Source organism: Drosophila pseudoobscura, chromosome X, assembly GCF_009870125.1.
Source record: "Drosophila pseudoobscura strain MV-25-SWS-2005 chromosome X, UCI_Dpse_MV25, whole genome shotgun sequence".
NCBI lineage: Eukaryota > Metazoa > Arthropoda > Insecta > Diptera > Drosophilidae > Drosophila > Drosophila pseudoobscura.
The window spans coordinates 37,920,854-37,936,339 of record NC_046683.1 but is presented as its reverse complement, the minus strand read 5'-3'; the positions used below and the strand labels follow the sequence as shown (position 1 = coordinate 37,936,339).

Here is a 15,486-nt window from a genome sequence, read left to right as displayed (position 1 = left end):
GATTGCAAGGGAGAATGAAATGAAATGTCCTTATACTGGACACAGAGTTTAACATCTTCCGCATACATAAGTACTCAAGAGTATGTTAATACCGAAGGCAGGTCATTAATAAAGAGTGTGAAGAGTAAGGGGCCTAGATGGCTACCCTGTGGTACTCCCGAAGAAACCTTTACTGGTGAAGAGAGGGAGCTTTTGAAGAGGACTACTTGTGACCTGGAACAAAGATGGCCACAAATCCATTTCAGGATGTTGGGCGGAAACCCTAAAAGGTAAAGTTTATGTGCTAGAAGGGAATGGTTTACAGAGTTTAATGCTTTACTAAATAACATCCGTCTCTAAGTTACATTGAAAGCCTTTCATAATGAAAAAGGTAAACTCTAACAAGTTCGTTGTAGTTGATCGCCGCCTTATAAATCCATGCTGAGTTGGAGATATAAGTGACTTGCAGATATGTTGAAAGTGCGGAGTTAAAACCTTCTCAAACATTTTAGGAATAGCGGATAAATTAGCTATTCCTCTATAATTTTTTGCGTCAGACTTGCTACCTTTTTTGTATGGGAAGGTATTATTAACGGATTCTTCCAGATCGGGGGGAGGATAAAATAATCGATGGACAGGGTGAATAGCTTAAGCAAGGGTCCACACAGTGCCTCGGCGCAGTACCTGAGTACACAACCTGGAATCCCGTCTGGACCCGGTGAAAACACCGGCCTGACTAGTCAAAGATCATGAAGTAAAGAACAATCATTTAACAAGGTACTGAACATGCCGTTCGACCTCGGTAAACCGTATGGGTCGAATGAACAGAATAGCTTTCCTCAGAATAGGTCGTTTGGAAAAATTGTGCAAAAAGGTCGGCAATTGCCTGATCATTATTTGCCGACGTATTACGAAATGATAGCGAGGTTGGGTGGGCGGACATTCTACGCTTACTGTTTGCGAAGCAGTAAAACTGTTTAGGGTCCTGCATCGAGATAGGTAGTTCTTAGAGCATTGTGCATTAAGAACTAAAAAGTTTGACCGAGCTATTATATAGCGAGGACAGCCAACTTCTTGAAATTTGTTAGAAAGTCTTGATTTTAAGTTTTAGAATGGATACTTCTTTGGTAAACCAAGAGGGTTTTCCAGATCTAATCGGATAAGCCCAAGTATAAGAAGGACCAATCAAAATCCATAATGAGGTTATTAAGCTTCGCAAACTGGGCTTTACGAAAGCAGCGGACACGTTTAGATAGCCCACTCGACCGATCCAATTCAGTTGGTCCCATATCTAGCCACACTTCGAAAGTAGGATGTTAGGCGCCTTCAGGTATAGTGAAGTGCTCGGGTTAACAACACCATGGTCGGATCCGATACAAAGCACAGATCAAGCAATCCACCCAAGGAATTTTTCACATAATTGACTTGAGATAGGGACAGGTCAGGAAAGCCGTCAACAAAGTCTTGTCGTGACATGGGCACTAGGTTACTTGACTCGTTTACCGAAGACGAGCCGATATTGCAGCCGTGCGCCTTGTATAGTTGGTAACATTATTATTTCGTTATTTGAGATGCTAACTTGTCCCGACCGTTTTGTTGATTCAATATTCTACACGTTTTTCTAGCTCATGACTTCTTGCATGACGCCGGCCAATTTATTATTGTTCGTTTTTTTCGCAGATACAGAGGCAGCCATTTGCCTTCTTAATCTAGTGGATTTATATTAGGAATCCAATTCTTAGATAACCGTCGAAAAATGCTTGGTGTGATTTTTATGCACAACTTGATCAAGGGGGACGTAAATAGCCCTGATCTGTTGAGTCGCATAAACTTCACGATTCCTATTAGATTAACTAGAAACTATATACCGTCGTCCCGTCAACTCTGTAGATCGGATTATTCTGGGATTATAATTCACTCTATCAGATAAATACATATATCCAACACTAATTCCCTTCTTCTTATTAAATTACTAATACTCACATACTTTTATCATAATTAGTAATTTTAGTGGTATTTGTATTTTGAATGCATGCTTAGTTCTCTTAGTAAGTTCAGTTATAATTTAAAAATTTCGCTCCAATTTGTACCAATCGAAAGTTGCCACTTATCAGCGGACTTTAAAGAGAAAAAAGTTGACACCCAGCGAAAAAAATTGTTTTCCATCTTAATAAAGTATATTATTAATAAATAAATACATTTTTTTTGCTAATTTCACAATCAGTTTTTTAACTTTTTGCATCCCTATCTCGGAAAATCGAGCATAGTGCACTGGCTATTATTTGAAAAATTTGTAGACTAATATAGGGCTAGGAATCCCGACACTGTCCATTGGAAAATTGTATTTAAAAGCTGTTAAGCTTTGTATTTGTGATTCTAAATCCGCCTTTACTGTTAGATCTTTGCTCTATTTAGGGAACTCAAGCTTTAAGGGCCAGCAAAATCTTATTGCCCTCCCTCAGTTCAATGTATCCATAAAGGCGGCCCAAATTTGTTTGTATTACGTTGTTTTATTTAAAGAATCTTCTCTCTTGGAGACTAACTACAAGTAGGCAAATCTTAATCTAACATATTTATTTAATTATTCAGAATTTATTATTTAGAGTACGGACAAATATAGTGATTCTCGAGTCGTGTATGGCTGGTATTCCAAGTTGAAGACTAAGCAAGTCTATTACGATGGTCCTAAGGCTTCACCTGTTTGACCTTGGAGATATCATTTTTTGCCGAAACTGATGTGGCATGCTCAAGGAGACTTTTATTATTTTCTCCATTATCGGCCAGTTCTGTTGCCATTTTTCTTTTCAGCCATGATCCTGCATCACTGCAGGATGTAGTCGTGGTCGTGCCATTTGATTACCTGAAGCACTAACCACACAGTATACCAAGTAGCCAGTCAGCACAGATCGTGAACATTAAAGAACATTAAACATTAAAGATCGTGCAAGAGACCAGACAGATGGCCTATTGAAATACACCCCACGCTTCTTCTTTCCTCTACAGGTACAGACGGCGGCCATAATTAATGTTGCGTCCAGGTCTTTAAGCAAAGAATCCGAGTTATTGTGTCCCTGGCTTCCAAATCAGACATACGGATGTACAAGGATGTCACAAGCCTTCAAGCTAATTTTAAAGACTTCACATCAAATCAATGCGATTTGGCTATGGTTATTCCAAATTCTGGAAATTACTTTGACGAACTAAAACTACTGCGGAGTTGGAATGTGGCACAACGTTCAACGGAACTGCAATGCACAGGTGAATGGCAACCTGCACCTTAAAAAGAAACTCGAAGATTAATGGCGGTTGATTTGTGTGATTACACGCTGTAGGCTGATACGCGCACGTTGATGAAAAACATGACCTGGGTGCCTTGGAGGATGGAGTCAATTCCCAAAGATCAAGAACGAGGAGCAAAGGGGAATCTCTGTGGCCTGTGCTAAGGTGACTTGAATCTACCATCCACTTACACTTATAATCCCAGTACCGCCTTCCAACAGAGGGGCTTTAAGCCGAAAACAAGCTGAATTTTATTGGTCAAACGTCCTCACAAGCGGTTCGTACCGAGTGCTCCCCACACAGGACAATAAATGTAATAGCTTTGAGCCAGAGACCTCCGTTGATCGCACAATAGTGCATCCCAATAACGTGCAGTAGTTCGAGGTCAATCACCAGCTCATTCAGGGTGCACCTAGGCCTGAGAACACAGGTAACAAGCAGATGTCTGATTGAACATAGCCACGCCGGAAATCCCGTTGCGCGAAGCGCAAGAAGCCGAAGTGAAAATAAACCTGAGAATTTCATGCGCCATAAAAGTAGCATTTAGAAAAAAAGACAAAAAAAATATTACAAATTGGCTTAATGGGACCGGGAAACCCCCAAGCGAACCCAACATGGATCTGAAGAAGCCTCAATGGTGACGAAGTTCCGAGTTGCGTTCCACGATCCTCAACCGCTGCCGATGCCCAGCCAAGCAAAGAAGTTTTAGAGCTTAGAGTTTTGAAAAGCGCACTGATACTATTTGGGACATACACATAGTAACATACAGAAATCTGACCAATAAATGTTACCAACGTTCAGTACATATTTGGGGGTTTCGTTATCATACAATTTTTTCTTTTGCTTAAATTAACCTTTTATTTAGTTGGGTTTAGTTTTTCTTGCTGAACAATTTACAATTAACACGGATTCTTTTCGTAGTATTTCTTGATTGTAGTTTAACAACACTATGCGAAAGTAATTTTTTACTCTGCACGAGGCAAATATTAGGTTGTTGGCTTGGATAAAATGCCGCGATTGGGTGACTTGTCACTTTTATAATTTTGTTCACTAGTCATCAGCACCGATATCCACGGTACGACCTTTAGCAGTTTTTTTTATTCGTGTCGATAGAGTGGATATACCTGAAAATGTAGCGACCAAAAGTACATTTTTTTTCGATATTTAATGTTTCTTTACCTTTTTCATTTTTAATAATATTTTTTGTATTGCATGGTCCTTATTTTAGACGTTAGCTCTTTAGTGGCATTGATTCTCAACGAAATTAGCTATTAATCATTAAAATTAAAAAAAAATTTACCCCGTTTAATAATACACTAAGCAATGCCTACAGGCCCATAACCTAATTTATGTCTCGTGCAAAGTACATTCTAAAAGTTCCATTTTGTCGCACAGTGTACTAATTGTTGTTCTGGTTGTGGTTGTTGATGCAGCTTTGGTATACGATAACCTAAGAAAAACGTTTTGCTTTGCTGTCTGGTTTATTGCGGGTGAATAGCTTCTGCGTACAGTACATACATACATATATAGAATATTTATTTAATTTTTTGCATATTTGTTTAGCTGTAAACAGGCGAAACAAGTCTGTGCCAAGCTTTGCCACTTTTCTGGAATTTTCATTAATTTACTCCTTGCCTCAATATAGTTTACAAGGATGCTTTATATTTTATAGTAATTTATTCTAATTTTAGTTTTATACAGAGGTGGGTGGAAAAAAAAACAGGAAGGAATGCTGAAAAGAACATCTTATATGTATGTTTTGTATTCTATTCTACATTCTAGAAAAAAGTAACGATAAGAAGCCAAAGATGAAATCAGAGTGCGTGGATACACAGATTTGGTTTTGGTTTCCTTTTTAGAATAACTATTTGATGTTTCCGAAATCGATCTGGGTTTCTACTACTCACATACAGACGCACATTGAGATATAGTTAGTATTTGTATATTATACTTAAAGTAAATATTTATATGTATATGCATGTATCTATATATACACATACATTTGTATAGGTATATTATTAACTATTTCCTTTGTTTAAGTTTTAGACACCATTTACAAACACACAGTTTACACCACTACAAACGGGAATCCATTATAATTAACGTTTAAATATGCTTTAGTTACAATACACAATTTTTTCTTGATTTTTGGCCCAAAAGTGGACAACGCTTCCGGCTCCTCTGGCAATTGTGTACCTTTTGTGTGCATGTTAAATATGTATTTACGAGTAATTCCTATAGTTTTAGTATTCCGCCTTTAGTTTACTTTCCATTTGGCTTAATTCTAGGTCTAATTGCTACTTCAAAATGTGTGGAGACTTTCCCCAAAATCAGCTTGATGTTAGTGTAAATACATTTACATATATCATATATATGTAGGTAGTTATTATGGTTTAGTTATTATGGATTTCCCCGGAATCTGCTGTAATCCACATTTGTAAAAGAGAGAGAGATAGAGAGGGAGGGAGTGAGGGACATCCAAACTCTGGCTGGCACTCTAAGTTATGTATATACTCTCCCAGCTGGATCGTCGCTGCTATCTCCGTTATTGTAAAGCTCTCTTTTGGCTAACTTCCTATCAGCTATCACACCTTTGACCCTATTTACCCTAACTTTCTCGTGTACTTTTTGTCCCCAGCTGAACTTGACATTTCCTTTTTATCACTCTGTCTCCCATCTCATATCCAACAACTAATATTCAAGAGAAAATAGTATAGTATACATTTATTCAAAATTAAAGCCCCCGCTCTCTTTAACAGAAGTTTACGCACGCTGGAAAAAAAACCGCAATGGACAGAACAATTTTACATGAATAAAATCATACCTATGTTTTTCTTTCCAGCTAACTTCTTATCGATATGTGAGTGCGCTTGTCTAGGCTTAAATCTGTGTCTGCGCGTGCGCATACTGTGTGACTGCAACGAAAGGGATAGAAACAGCCCATAGCCATGGTAATGCTGCTGACACACGTTACATTTTCAACGAACTCACATGAAAATCCTCGAAAAGGAAGGAACTCGAAAAAGGTGGAATGCCGAAGTGTGTATGGGAATGTGTGGACAGAAGATGCTTGACCAGAAGTTTGGTGGATTCTGTTTTTCTTTGTTTGCAAACTTTTCTTCCAGTTCAAGGTTAATTTTCGATCGATTTTCATTTTAAGCTAATTACTTATGCGATTATAGTTCTTAGACTCCGTTAAATGTTGTTTTTTCTAGGGTATTCGTTTTTTCTCTTCTATGATTCTTTTTTTGTTTTTGGTTATAGTTTGACAATTCAGTTGGTGGCTTTTTTTGTGTGTTAGCACACTTGTTTTCTTTAGGTTAGGTTGTCATTTTTTCGTATTGTTTTCGTATTTTGTATATCTACTTTTTTTTAAGTATTATCGGTTACACTTGACAATTGCTTGGTTTATGTGTTTCGGTATGGTGTTTTTCCTTGTTTTTTTCATAATTATGTACTGAATAATTTTTGGAAATGTTATGTAATTATATGCATCATTTAATCGAGAATAAGGTCTCGACGGTTTTTGGTGTTGGCTTTGCTTCACTTCCATGTTTGATTTACAATTTATTTTTTTGTGTTTGTCTCCATTTTCTAACATTCTCTTGGCAGTTTCTTTTTCATCTTAAGTGGTGTTTTCGTCGAGAAAGAAAGAGACAGGGTCACAGAAGGGGGACACAGAAAGAGAGAGAGAGAGAGAGAGAGAGCGCGAGATAAAGTATGAAGAAAAGGGCTTCCAGGAGGAGAATGGGAAAGTGCTGTGAGAATTGTGATTTTAGAGGGAAAACAGAACGAAGCTCCTTGCAAGATCACGATGGGCACGTCGAGGTAACTAATATGTATAACAAATACTAATAAAAAATCTCCATAAACGAGAACACGCGACACAGTGGCAAGTAATAAATAAGTAACATCGCTTAAATACATACAAATACGAGTTTGAGTACCTGACTGGAGTATGTATCAAGGTCCTTCCCCCCGCTAACTTTACGCCTCCAATCCACAATTACGTGAACCAATCCAACATCTCACGCAACCTGAAAGCGTGGCAGTCCACGGAGTGTGTCTCAACGTTTCACGCCAAACAGATTCGGTATGGACTTGATCTTCTTTCGCGAGCAGTTCAAGTAGTCCTTGTACATGTCAGAGCGCAGGTAGCGCGAGTACGAGTCGCTCTTCATCAGGTGGTAAACATGGGAAGCGGCCACATCGAAACACCAGCGATTTGGGCCGTTCGGTGAGTTGACCGCCTCCCGGGCCAGTTCCACGGACTTTGAGTCCACATTTACTGGGCACGGGGCGTCGGGAGCGAGAAATTCCTGCCAGATCTTGTGTATGGCCTCTTTGATCTCCGCCTGTGGCAGCGCCTTCATCTCTTGCACTGATTCCCAGAATCTGAACAGAAAAATAGCGGATGGCATTAGTTTGCATATCTAGCTTTGATATCACTTTCGCTCACTTCAGATTTTCGCCGCTGTACTCCTTCTCCAAGAACTTGGTGAACTGATCACGTCCGATGGCATCGTTCAGCAGCTCCCGCAGACTGAAGGCCCAACGCTTTACGCGGCGAACAGGAACTTCTTTGCTGTAATGGAGAGATAGTACAAATCTGTAGTAATCATCAAGGGATCTAAGTGTTAGGCTGAAACCATGGTGCCCAATTAAGTACGATCTACCAAGGATACAAAATTCGAAACGAAAATGCATGTATTTACTATGTCCATAAATACATATAGATATAAATAAGTTTCACTTCTTTCATGCTGATACAATACTCCTCAATGGGTAAAAAGAAAACGTGCCCATGAGAAAATTTTCTAGCAATGTGGACGTGGAAATTATTTGATTGGAAATACAAAACCAAACAAATTTTATTAATTGTGTGGCCGAACAGTTGGAAGGCCATTATTGAGCAATTCGTAATGATTTCCATAGAGAGTAAAATATAGTTTTGTTTTACGAAATAAGTTGGAAAGATTTAATTTTAAAATTTGATATTTTTATCGTTTTTTCGAAGTAAGTATGGATCTCTTAAACGTTCAAACAGAAATAATAAAAAAAAAACACATAGCAAACGGGGGACAGGGGGAGTAATAAACATGTATATGCTGTATATGCTAATCGAGAAGGACTTAAGTCCAGACTTATGTAGAAATGACTACTTTGACAATCAATTGGGAATCACGTACCTATTCTTCTCCGTATCCCACATTTCTGTGCTGTCCGTTTGCCAGGGATTGGGCAGCTCAGGAGAGGTTATAAAGTAATCGAACTCATTGTACTGATCGTAGTAGGCAACCAAACTGCGAACCACACAAATTCTGTATTAATCGAGCTGGGAAATGTGGGCCAGCACTTACGCCTCGGCCGCCTTGGACACTTTGATTGTGCGCCGCTCGAGCTTCTGTTTCCGCAGGGCAATGATGCGAGACAGCTGCTCGATTGGATTCTTGGCCACGGAGGCGCCGGAGGAACCAGTTCCATGGCTGGAGCCGCCTCGTCGATAAGCCTTCTTGATGTCGATCTCGGTTGTGTTGACGCACCCTGGCATGGGACGGTGCACGTCCCAAAAGGCGCGCTCTTGTGAGTCGAGCACCTTGCGCTCCAGCTTGTCCCGCTTCTTGGCCACTTTGCTCTGTGACTCGGCCTGTTGGGGGAATGTAAAGCATAAATAGGGTCGTGGCTCAGTTCCTATTCGATACTTACCTGCATGAAGATGAACTCCCATTTCCGAGAGAACATCTTCTGCAACTTGGCCAGGTTCTCGGCTTCGTAGTCGGCCAATTCCAGGCGCGTTTTGTTCTGCATGGTGCGCTTGCATAGGTAGACCGCATAGTCTGTGTTTTCCGGCTCCCAGCAGTTCGAGGGCCAAAAGTAGGGCGTCTGAAATCTGGATAATCATATTACGATACCTGTCGAAAAGCATGCTGTGATCTTGGACCGCAAACCTGTAGAAGGTGCCGTCGTTCCTGACTGTCAGCGCATGATCGTCGATGGGAAAGATGTAGCCATGCGAGCTTAGCAGGTGGGCAAAGTGCAGGGCCTCCGTCACATCCTCCACATCGAAGTTTTTCAGTATCCATGCCACCAGATCCGCGCCCGTGAACACAGACGGAACTTTGCTCATGAACGCTTTCACAGTGCGCACGGCCACACCGGTCGACTCCGCCTGCATCTTCTCAATAATGGTTTCCATCTATAGTGGGAATATTTTACATTGAGGTTATTATATCCAATAATTAATAGAAAAATCAATACAAAAATGTCAAATATATTGAATAAGTGTGACTTCTCTCATTTGGCAAAGAATTATCTGGAGAATACCCTTTCTAGGTGATATCCAGATCGGTATGGCCCACATCGACAGGAAACATCGACGCATCAGAAATTGCATCTTAGCGAAAATTCTGTTCTTTTCTTCGTCATTACTATTGTTGAGATTAAGAATTAAGAATTAAGATTTCGCAGCCCCCACCTTTTTGTACACGAGTATGTTGGGTGCATCTTCGTTCTTATTACTGCGCTGGTGCTGTGACGACGACTGCATGACCACCGTAGACGGGGTCGCCTGCTGCTGCGACGATGTCGACGACGACGAGGACTGCTGATGATGATGATGATGGTGATGATTGCTGTTGACTGTCAGCAGGCCGCTAGACTTGCTAGCCGAGCTGCTGCTGACCCCCGCCGAGGTAGTGGTATCGCGGACATTCACCGTCTTGGCCGAGGGGGGTGGCGTGGCAGCCGCCGCCGAAGTGACCACCCCTCCCCCTCCGTTTACCGTTGCTCCTCCTTCTGCCGTAGTGGCGGCCGCGCTGCCTGAGCTGGTGGTGGCCACCACTTCCTGAATGTTGGAATTGCTGTTGCCATTGGCCAGAGCTTCTGGGGCAGGAGTGGGAACTGAAGTTTGAGTTGTAGCTTGAGCCGGAGCTGGTGGTGATATTGCAGCTGGGGCGCAGCTTTCTGTTGCGGCCGTGGCTGTGGCTGGTGGGGATGTTGGAAGTGAACTAGTGCTCTCCACGGCTGGGTGTTTTTCAGCGTTGCTCATGGCCAGGGTAGCATTGGTTGCTTGAGTTTTGTCTGCCTCCGAGTTCATTGTTACCATTGTACAACCAGCCTCAAGTCCTGGACTCGGCAAAGCTAAAGCTATTTATAATCGCCGTGCTGCGTGGGAGCCGGGTCACGTAGGTGGTGAAGTAAGGGCGACGGAGAGGCCCTGAGCTATTTTGGCCTCCTCGTTGTGTGCGTGACCTGTTCGTATCCGTGTGTGTGTGTGTGTGTGTGTGCGTGTGTGCGTGTGTGTGTCTGTTCATAAACGGACACGGCGATCTATTTAGTTGCGGGGGCACTCCTTTCCGAAGAAGTTCCACAAGTTCACCTGCTGCTGCTGGTGGTGCTGCCGGTCATTTCCTCGGTTTGCTTTCCATCTTAACGAGATTTTTCCTCCGCCTTGTGCGAGGCTTCCGTTTTCTTCGTCGCTGACTCCGCTTTTCTGCTCCCCTTCTCACCGCTATGTGCAGAAATTTACTGGAGTTACGGCAAGACCCAGGTCCAAGCACACACACGCACACACACACGCACGCACACGAGCATACACTTCCGAGAGCGGGGCTCCGACTTGGGTTTTATTGTATTTTAGGGGATTGAATTGTTACTAGAATAGCATAGTATTATTCAGCAGTTTAATTTGCAATTTGCTGGGGACTCGCACTCCTGGGTTGAACTTCGCCCGTTTTCTGTTCTGCTGCTTCATTTGCTGTTGCTCCGCTATCCCGCTCTCATTTTCACTTGCACAGTCTCTCTCGCTGCGACGCTCTTCCACACGCACATGCTCTCTCACTCTCTCAGCGTCTAGTTTAGCTTTCGGCCTGTAATCATTTTACGGCCCAAAGTCAATTCAAGTGCCTGTGGAGGTCCTCGTCAAGGGGGACCTCCCTCATCGATTTTTGTTCAAGCCTCCCCCATTTAACCTGCTCACTGGCTCCTGGCTCTCTCTCCTCCACTGCGCATGCACCGGACTTGTTTACATCGCTCAGCTGTTAGGGTTGCCAGATGTCCGTATATCTGATAGGAAGTAACGATGGCAATGACATGTAACATTTTAAATTTCAATTTGATTCGCTTTATTTCGATGATAAAATTTCTCGTCTACAAATTATTTTCTTTTATTACAATAAACAAAAAAAAGGTCGTATATCTAATTGTTTAAATTTTAACATATGGTATTTGCGTACGATTATTTATCATGTTTATTAGTTGCATAACGTGATTGTTGCAGCGTTTCTAGTAACTTACAGTGACCTTAGTTGTTATGGCTTTTATACAAAATTTCGCATGGATTTTGAAAACATTCAAAGGGAAACAATAAATAGTACATATAGTGTATGTGGTATAGCATGTGTGTATAAACAGGATTGAACAGAAAATTAAGGATATCATACAAAGAAAATTATCCGTTTTTCTCCCTTAAACTAGGTTTTGTGCAATGCACGAATAACTTTCATCGATTATTTTGCGTACACTTCATCGTTCACATAGGTTCACGAATATTTATCATGTTGCTATATATACATATTTATGTATACATATATAGATATCTGTGTATCTTGCATATTAGCTAAAAGCCTTGAAGCGCACATCCAGTTTGGATAGATGTGTAACCCTGTAAGCGATACGCGATACGTATATCGATGCTTGTCACAAATGAGGCGAGTGAACAGGCCTCAAATTATAATTTATCTTAAATGACCAGCTCTACATAATATATTTATTTATAATTTGTAGAATATAACTCGGGGAGCAAGTTTATAACGTTTGGAAGGGAAGAAGTCGATGTAAGGAATGAAGAACATTAGTTCTTTCCTCATTTTCCATCACTAATTACTTGCGCCTCCCCATTGAAAGGAAGGCTATGGAGCCAGATCCGGGTATGCTGATGTTGTTGTATCGGAAAGAAGAAATGGGAACAAAGTACATACATATGTGTAGCCTCAATGCCAGCTGTGTGCATTGTGAAATATTGGCTCCACCTCAAATAAACGCGTCAGCTTCTGGTAGAGCGTTAAGCCTAGCAAATACTTGTAAAACCATTGCCATCAGATCTGACGGACAAAGACGTACGCGTTGGATAAAACAGATAAAACTATCTCTACTTATCCACTGACAAGGAATGTGCCACTGAAATACTTTGGTCGGAATGGAGAACTTTGAATACATGGAAAAGAAGAATCGAAAATGAGGCAAAATCAGCATCAGCAATACTCTAATTTAATTTTGGGAAAAGCTGGGCTTACTGTTGGATTGTCCTCCCCATAGATCACATTTTGACATTACGCTTATCAATGACATAGAAACCATCTTTATCTCCATCGTCTACTGCTGCTGCTGCTGTTGCTGTTGCTCAGTATACTGGGCACGTGGCTGCCGCGCCGGCTTCTCACGCTCCGACCAGAGCGGACCCCCCAGACCCTGGCCACTCTGGGCCTGGTAAGACAGAGGCGGTGGCGGCGGCGCTGCCAACTGAGCCTGAGGCACTAACTCCGCCTGGGGGTTAAACTGATTGTTGCTGTTGTAGTTGACCAAGATGTCGCCGGCCAGGCTATGCCCAATGTTGACGGCCCTGTCCGGATAGGACTGCGCGTGGGGAGGCACCTGAATGGGCTGCGACTGCTGCTGGGCCTGCTGGAGAGGATGTTGAGGCTTAGTGCGCCAGTGTTTGTGCTGGGCCACAGGTACCAGACGATAGAGAGGCTCTCCGGCCGGGGCACTTGGATAACTGGGCACGAAGTACGGTGGATAAGGGTGTAGGTGCGGATGAGGATGCGGATGCTTACTTCCTTGCCGCACGCGCTTGAACTGGGGCGGAGGACGCTGCCAGAACTGCAACGCACCTGTCTGAACAGGAACAGGAGCAGGAGGACGCAGATGGACTCCTCCCCTGACCTGATCGTCAACGTAGTGTGGCCCTGGGGTGCTGAAGATTTGGGAGTCGTAGACCTGCTGCTGCTGCTGCTGCTGCTGCAGCTTGCCTACTCTCAGTTGCCGTTCGGGTAGATAGGAGTCATCCGTGGTGTCCAGCTGAAGCTGCTGCTGCTGCTGCTGTTGCTGCTGCTTTCCCACCCTCAGCTGTCGCTGGCGGGACGGGGGAGGCTGATATACGATGGCCTTAAAGGCATTCTGGTCTTGTTCGTCTGCACTGTAGTTAACCATGGGCAGGAAGGGCTGTTTGTCAAAGTCTGGTGCATGAAAGCGACCAGTTACGGTGGCTGCTCCTGTTGCTGGTGCTGCCGATATGAGGTTGCTCCTCAGAAGCTGCCCCAGGGCGGCATCGTACTCCGCATTTAGCTGAAGCTGGGCGTTCCGCGGCTTTGGAGTGATGTTCACAACATCTGTCACGTCGTTGGACGGACCGACCGATGCCTTGTAGTGAAGATGATGATGAAGGTGATGGCGCTTCGGTGATTTGGTGGGCAGAAAGTCCTCGATAACATTGGACTTGATCGACCCCGGCTGGCGCTTAGCCTCGAAGTACTCGTAGTAGATGGGGTTGGACTTTGAGAGCGGCGGATCCATATCCTGGGCCTTGCCCTCCGTGGAACTGGGCACAAACACAAGCTTGGCCTCGGGCCTGGGCGTGTAGTTAATGGGGTAGATGGGTATGGGAACCGCCACGGGCACTGGCACCCGCTCAACATACTTTGGAGCAGGGTGGTGCTGGCGAGAAGTCGGCAGGTAGCTGATGGCATTGTATTTGGGCTTGTACGATGTCCTGAGCGGTAGTGGAGACGTAGGTGGACGTGGCGTGGTTGTGCTGGTGGTGGTTGTGGTGGTGGTGGAGATGGTGCTGCTTGTGGTGGGTCTGCGAGTGGTGGTCGTTGAATGGATGTCCAAGCGGCTAAAATGATCTGGCGGAGGGGGTAGGACAATCCCAGGAACTAGCGGACCCGGCGGCACCGGATTTGAGTAATTACTTTTGTACACAAAGCTATAGGCCGGCGGATAATAAAGTGAAGGGTCGTCCTCATCGAAATCGCTGCCATTCCCAGGAAGAGCTGCAGTATTCCCTGTCAGGGAGCCGTTGCCATGCAGCCCGTTTATCAGCCAGGGCCCCAACAGTGGAGGCGATGAACTCAGCAGGCCATTGCCCGGGGTCGTTTCATTGGGGTATAGCAGCCACTGGGCATAGGGCGCCGGATAGACGTAGGGGGGCGCAGTTGCCTTAGACGCTGTTGTCGCTCCCGCCCGGGAAGAAGGATGCGCCGTGTGGGCCGGGGTGGGAGCGTAGCCCTGGTTGGACGCCTGCTTGGGTAGGTCAGCGGATAGCGTTGCATTGCCAGGCGGCGGATGGAGGATCTCGAGTTGATTATCTCGGATAATCTGCAGCGGCCCATGCGGCTCGAGCTGCACGGGAAAGGGAGGCGGAACCGCTGGATTTGCTGGCAGCTTAATTTGTCGCGGTGGCGCATCGTAATCGTCTATGGGCGGCCATTGGCCCCCGCCATGATCCTCATCCTCATTAAGGCTGCCTCCCTTGATCACAAGCAGGTGATCCTCAGAAAGCCAGATGTCCTGCTCGCTGAGTCCCCCGTAGTTACGTTCATTATCCAGCGGCACCTCGGAGTTGCGGGCATAGCTCAACACCCCTGGTCGCTTGGGTATGCGGCGAAACAGCTCCTTCTCGATCAGCCCGTACTTGCCATCCCTTACCTGGTCGGCCAGCGTCTTTTTCGCGTCCTCCTTGAGCGGCTTCTTTGACGGCGCCTCGGCTTCCTTCCCCGACCCCGCACTCAGCCGAAGAATCCCGTTGTCCCAGTTGTCGAAGTCATCTGCCTCATTCAGCAACGCCTCGTCATCGTCGTTGTCGTTGTCATCAGGGTTTGGGAGGGATGGTGATATTGATGGGGATGGTGGCGGTGTTGGATATGGCTTGGCGAGACGATAGCTGCTGCTTGCCTTGCCATTGCCCCGTGAGTTCGACGTGGGTGTGGATTTGGCTGTGGTCGTTGTTGGCAGGGAAGTGGAGGCCGAGTGTGAGCTATTGGCACTCACCGCCGACACCTCGTAGGTGGAATGTCCCTGCGCATTTTGTATGTGTCCAGCCACTAATCTCTGGATCATGCGCGGCCTGTCAACGAATGGAAATCGGTGAAAAATATTTGTCATAAAATTAAAACAATTAACGGCACCTCAAGTGGGCCGACGTCTGAAAGCAATATAAAAGGGAAACGA

The 15,486-nt window shown here is 44.3% G+C and overlaps 2 protein-coding genes and 1 long non-coding RNA gene across 7 annotated transcripts in view; 1 reads left to right on the top strand and 2 right to left on the bottom strand.

Annotated features, from left to right (window-relative positions):
- The first annotated feature begins 2,563 nt into the window (after nt 1-2,563).
- On the top strand, nt 2,564-4,063 carry LOC26532568 (uncharacterized). The gene is made up of 3 exons (XR_001453029.2): nt 2,564-3,237; nt 3,312-3,423; nt 3,480-4,063. It is a non-coding gene; the product is annotated as an uncharacterized lncRNA (long non-coding RNA).
- A 657-nt stretch (nt 4,064-4,720) lies between these two features.
- On the bottom strand, nt 4,721-11,310 carry RSG7 (Regulator of G-protein signaling 7). Its single transcript, XM_001354303.4, has 7 exons — nt 9,734-11,310; nt 9,207-9,454; nt 8,965-9,148; nt 8,619-8,905; nt 8,448-8,561; nt 7,718-7,843; nt 4,721-7,653 (listed from the first exon to the last, which is right to left on the bottom strand). The coding sequence occupies exons 1-7, from the start codon at nt 10,361-10,363 to the stop codon at nt 7,326-7,328; spliced, it is 1,917 nt and encodes a 638-aa protein (XP_001354339.3). The 5' UTR covers nt 10,364-11,310; the 3' UTR covers nt 4,721-7,325.
- Nucleotides 11,311-11,365: 55 nt separating this feature from the next.
- Nucleotides 11,366-15,486, bottom strand: part of LOC6901013 (mucin-5AC) — a 38,041-nt gene continuing 33,920 nt past the window's right edge. For 4 of the 5 annotated variants that reach the window (XM_033382261.1, XM_033382260.1, XM_033382262.1 and 1 more), the window contains exon 5: nt 11,366-15,382. In XM_033382261.1, the coding sequence (XP_033238152.1) occupies nt 12,631-15,382 (2,752 nt within the window). In that variant the 3' untranslated portion in view covers nt 11,366-12,630. The remainder of the gene's footprint in view (nt 15,383-15,486) is intronic. The other variant, XR_001453026.2, reaches the window with a different exon arrangement.

What these genes read in the sequence shown, in the direction of transcription:
- RSG7 (XM_001354303.4), bottom strand. Translation starts at nt 10,363, where the DNA reads ATGGTAACAATGAACTCGGAGGCAGACAAAACTCAAGCAACCAATGCT. An exon ending in ACATACTCGTGTACAAAAAG is followed by an intron (nt 9,455 to 9,733) that starts GTGGGGGCTGCG and finishes TTCCCACTATAG; the next exon opens with ATGGAAACCATTATTGAGAA. An exon ending in GGGAGTTCATCTTCATGCAG is followed by an intron (nt 8,906 to 8,964) that starts GTAAGTATCGAA and finishes TTCCCCCAACAG; the next exon opens with GCCGAGTCACAGAGCAAAGT.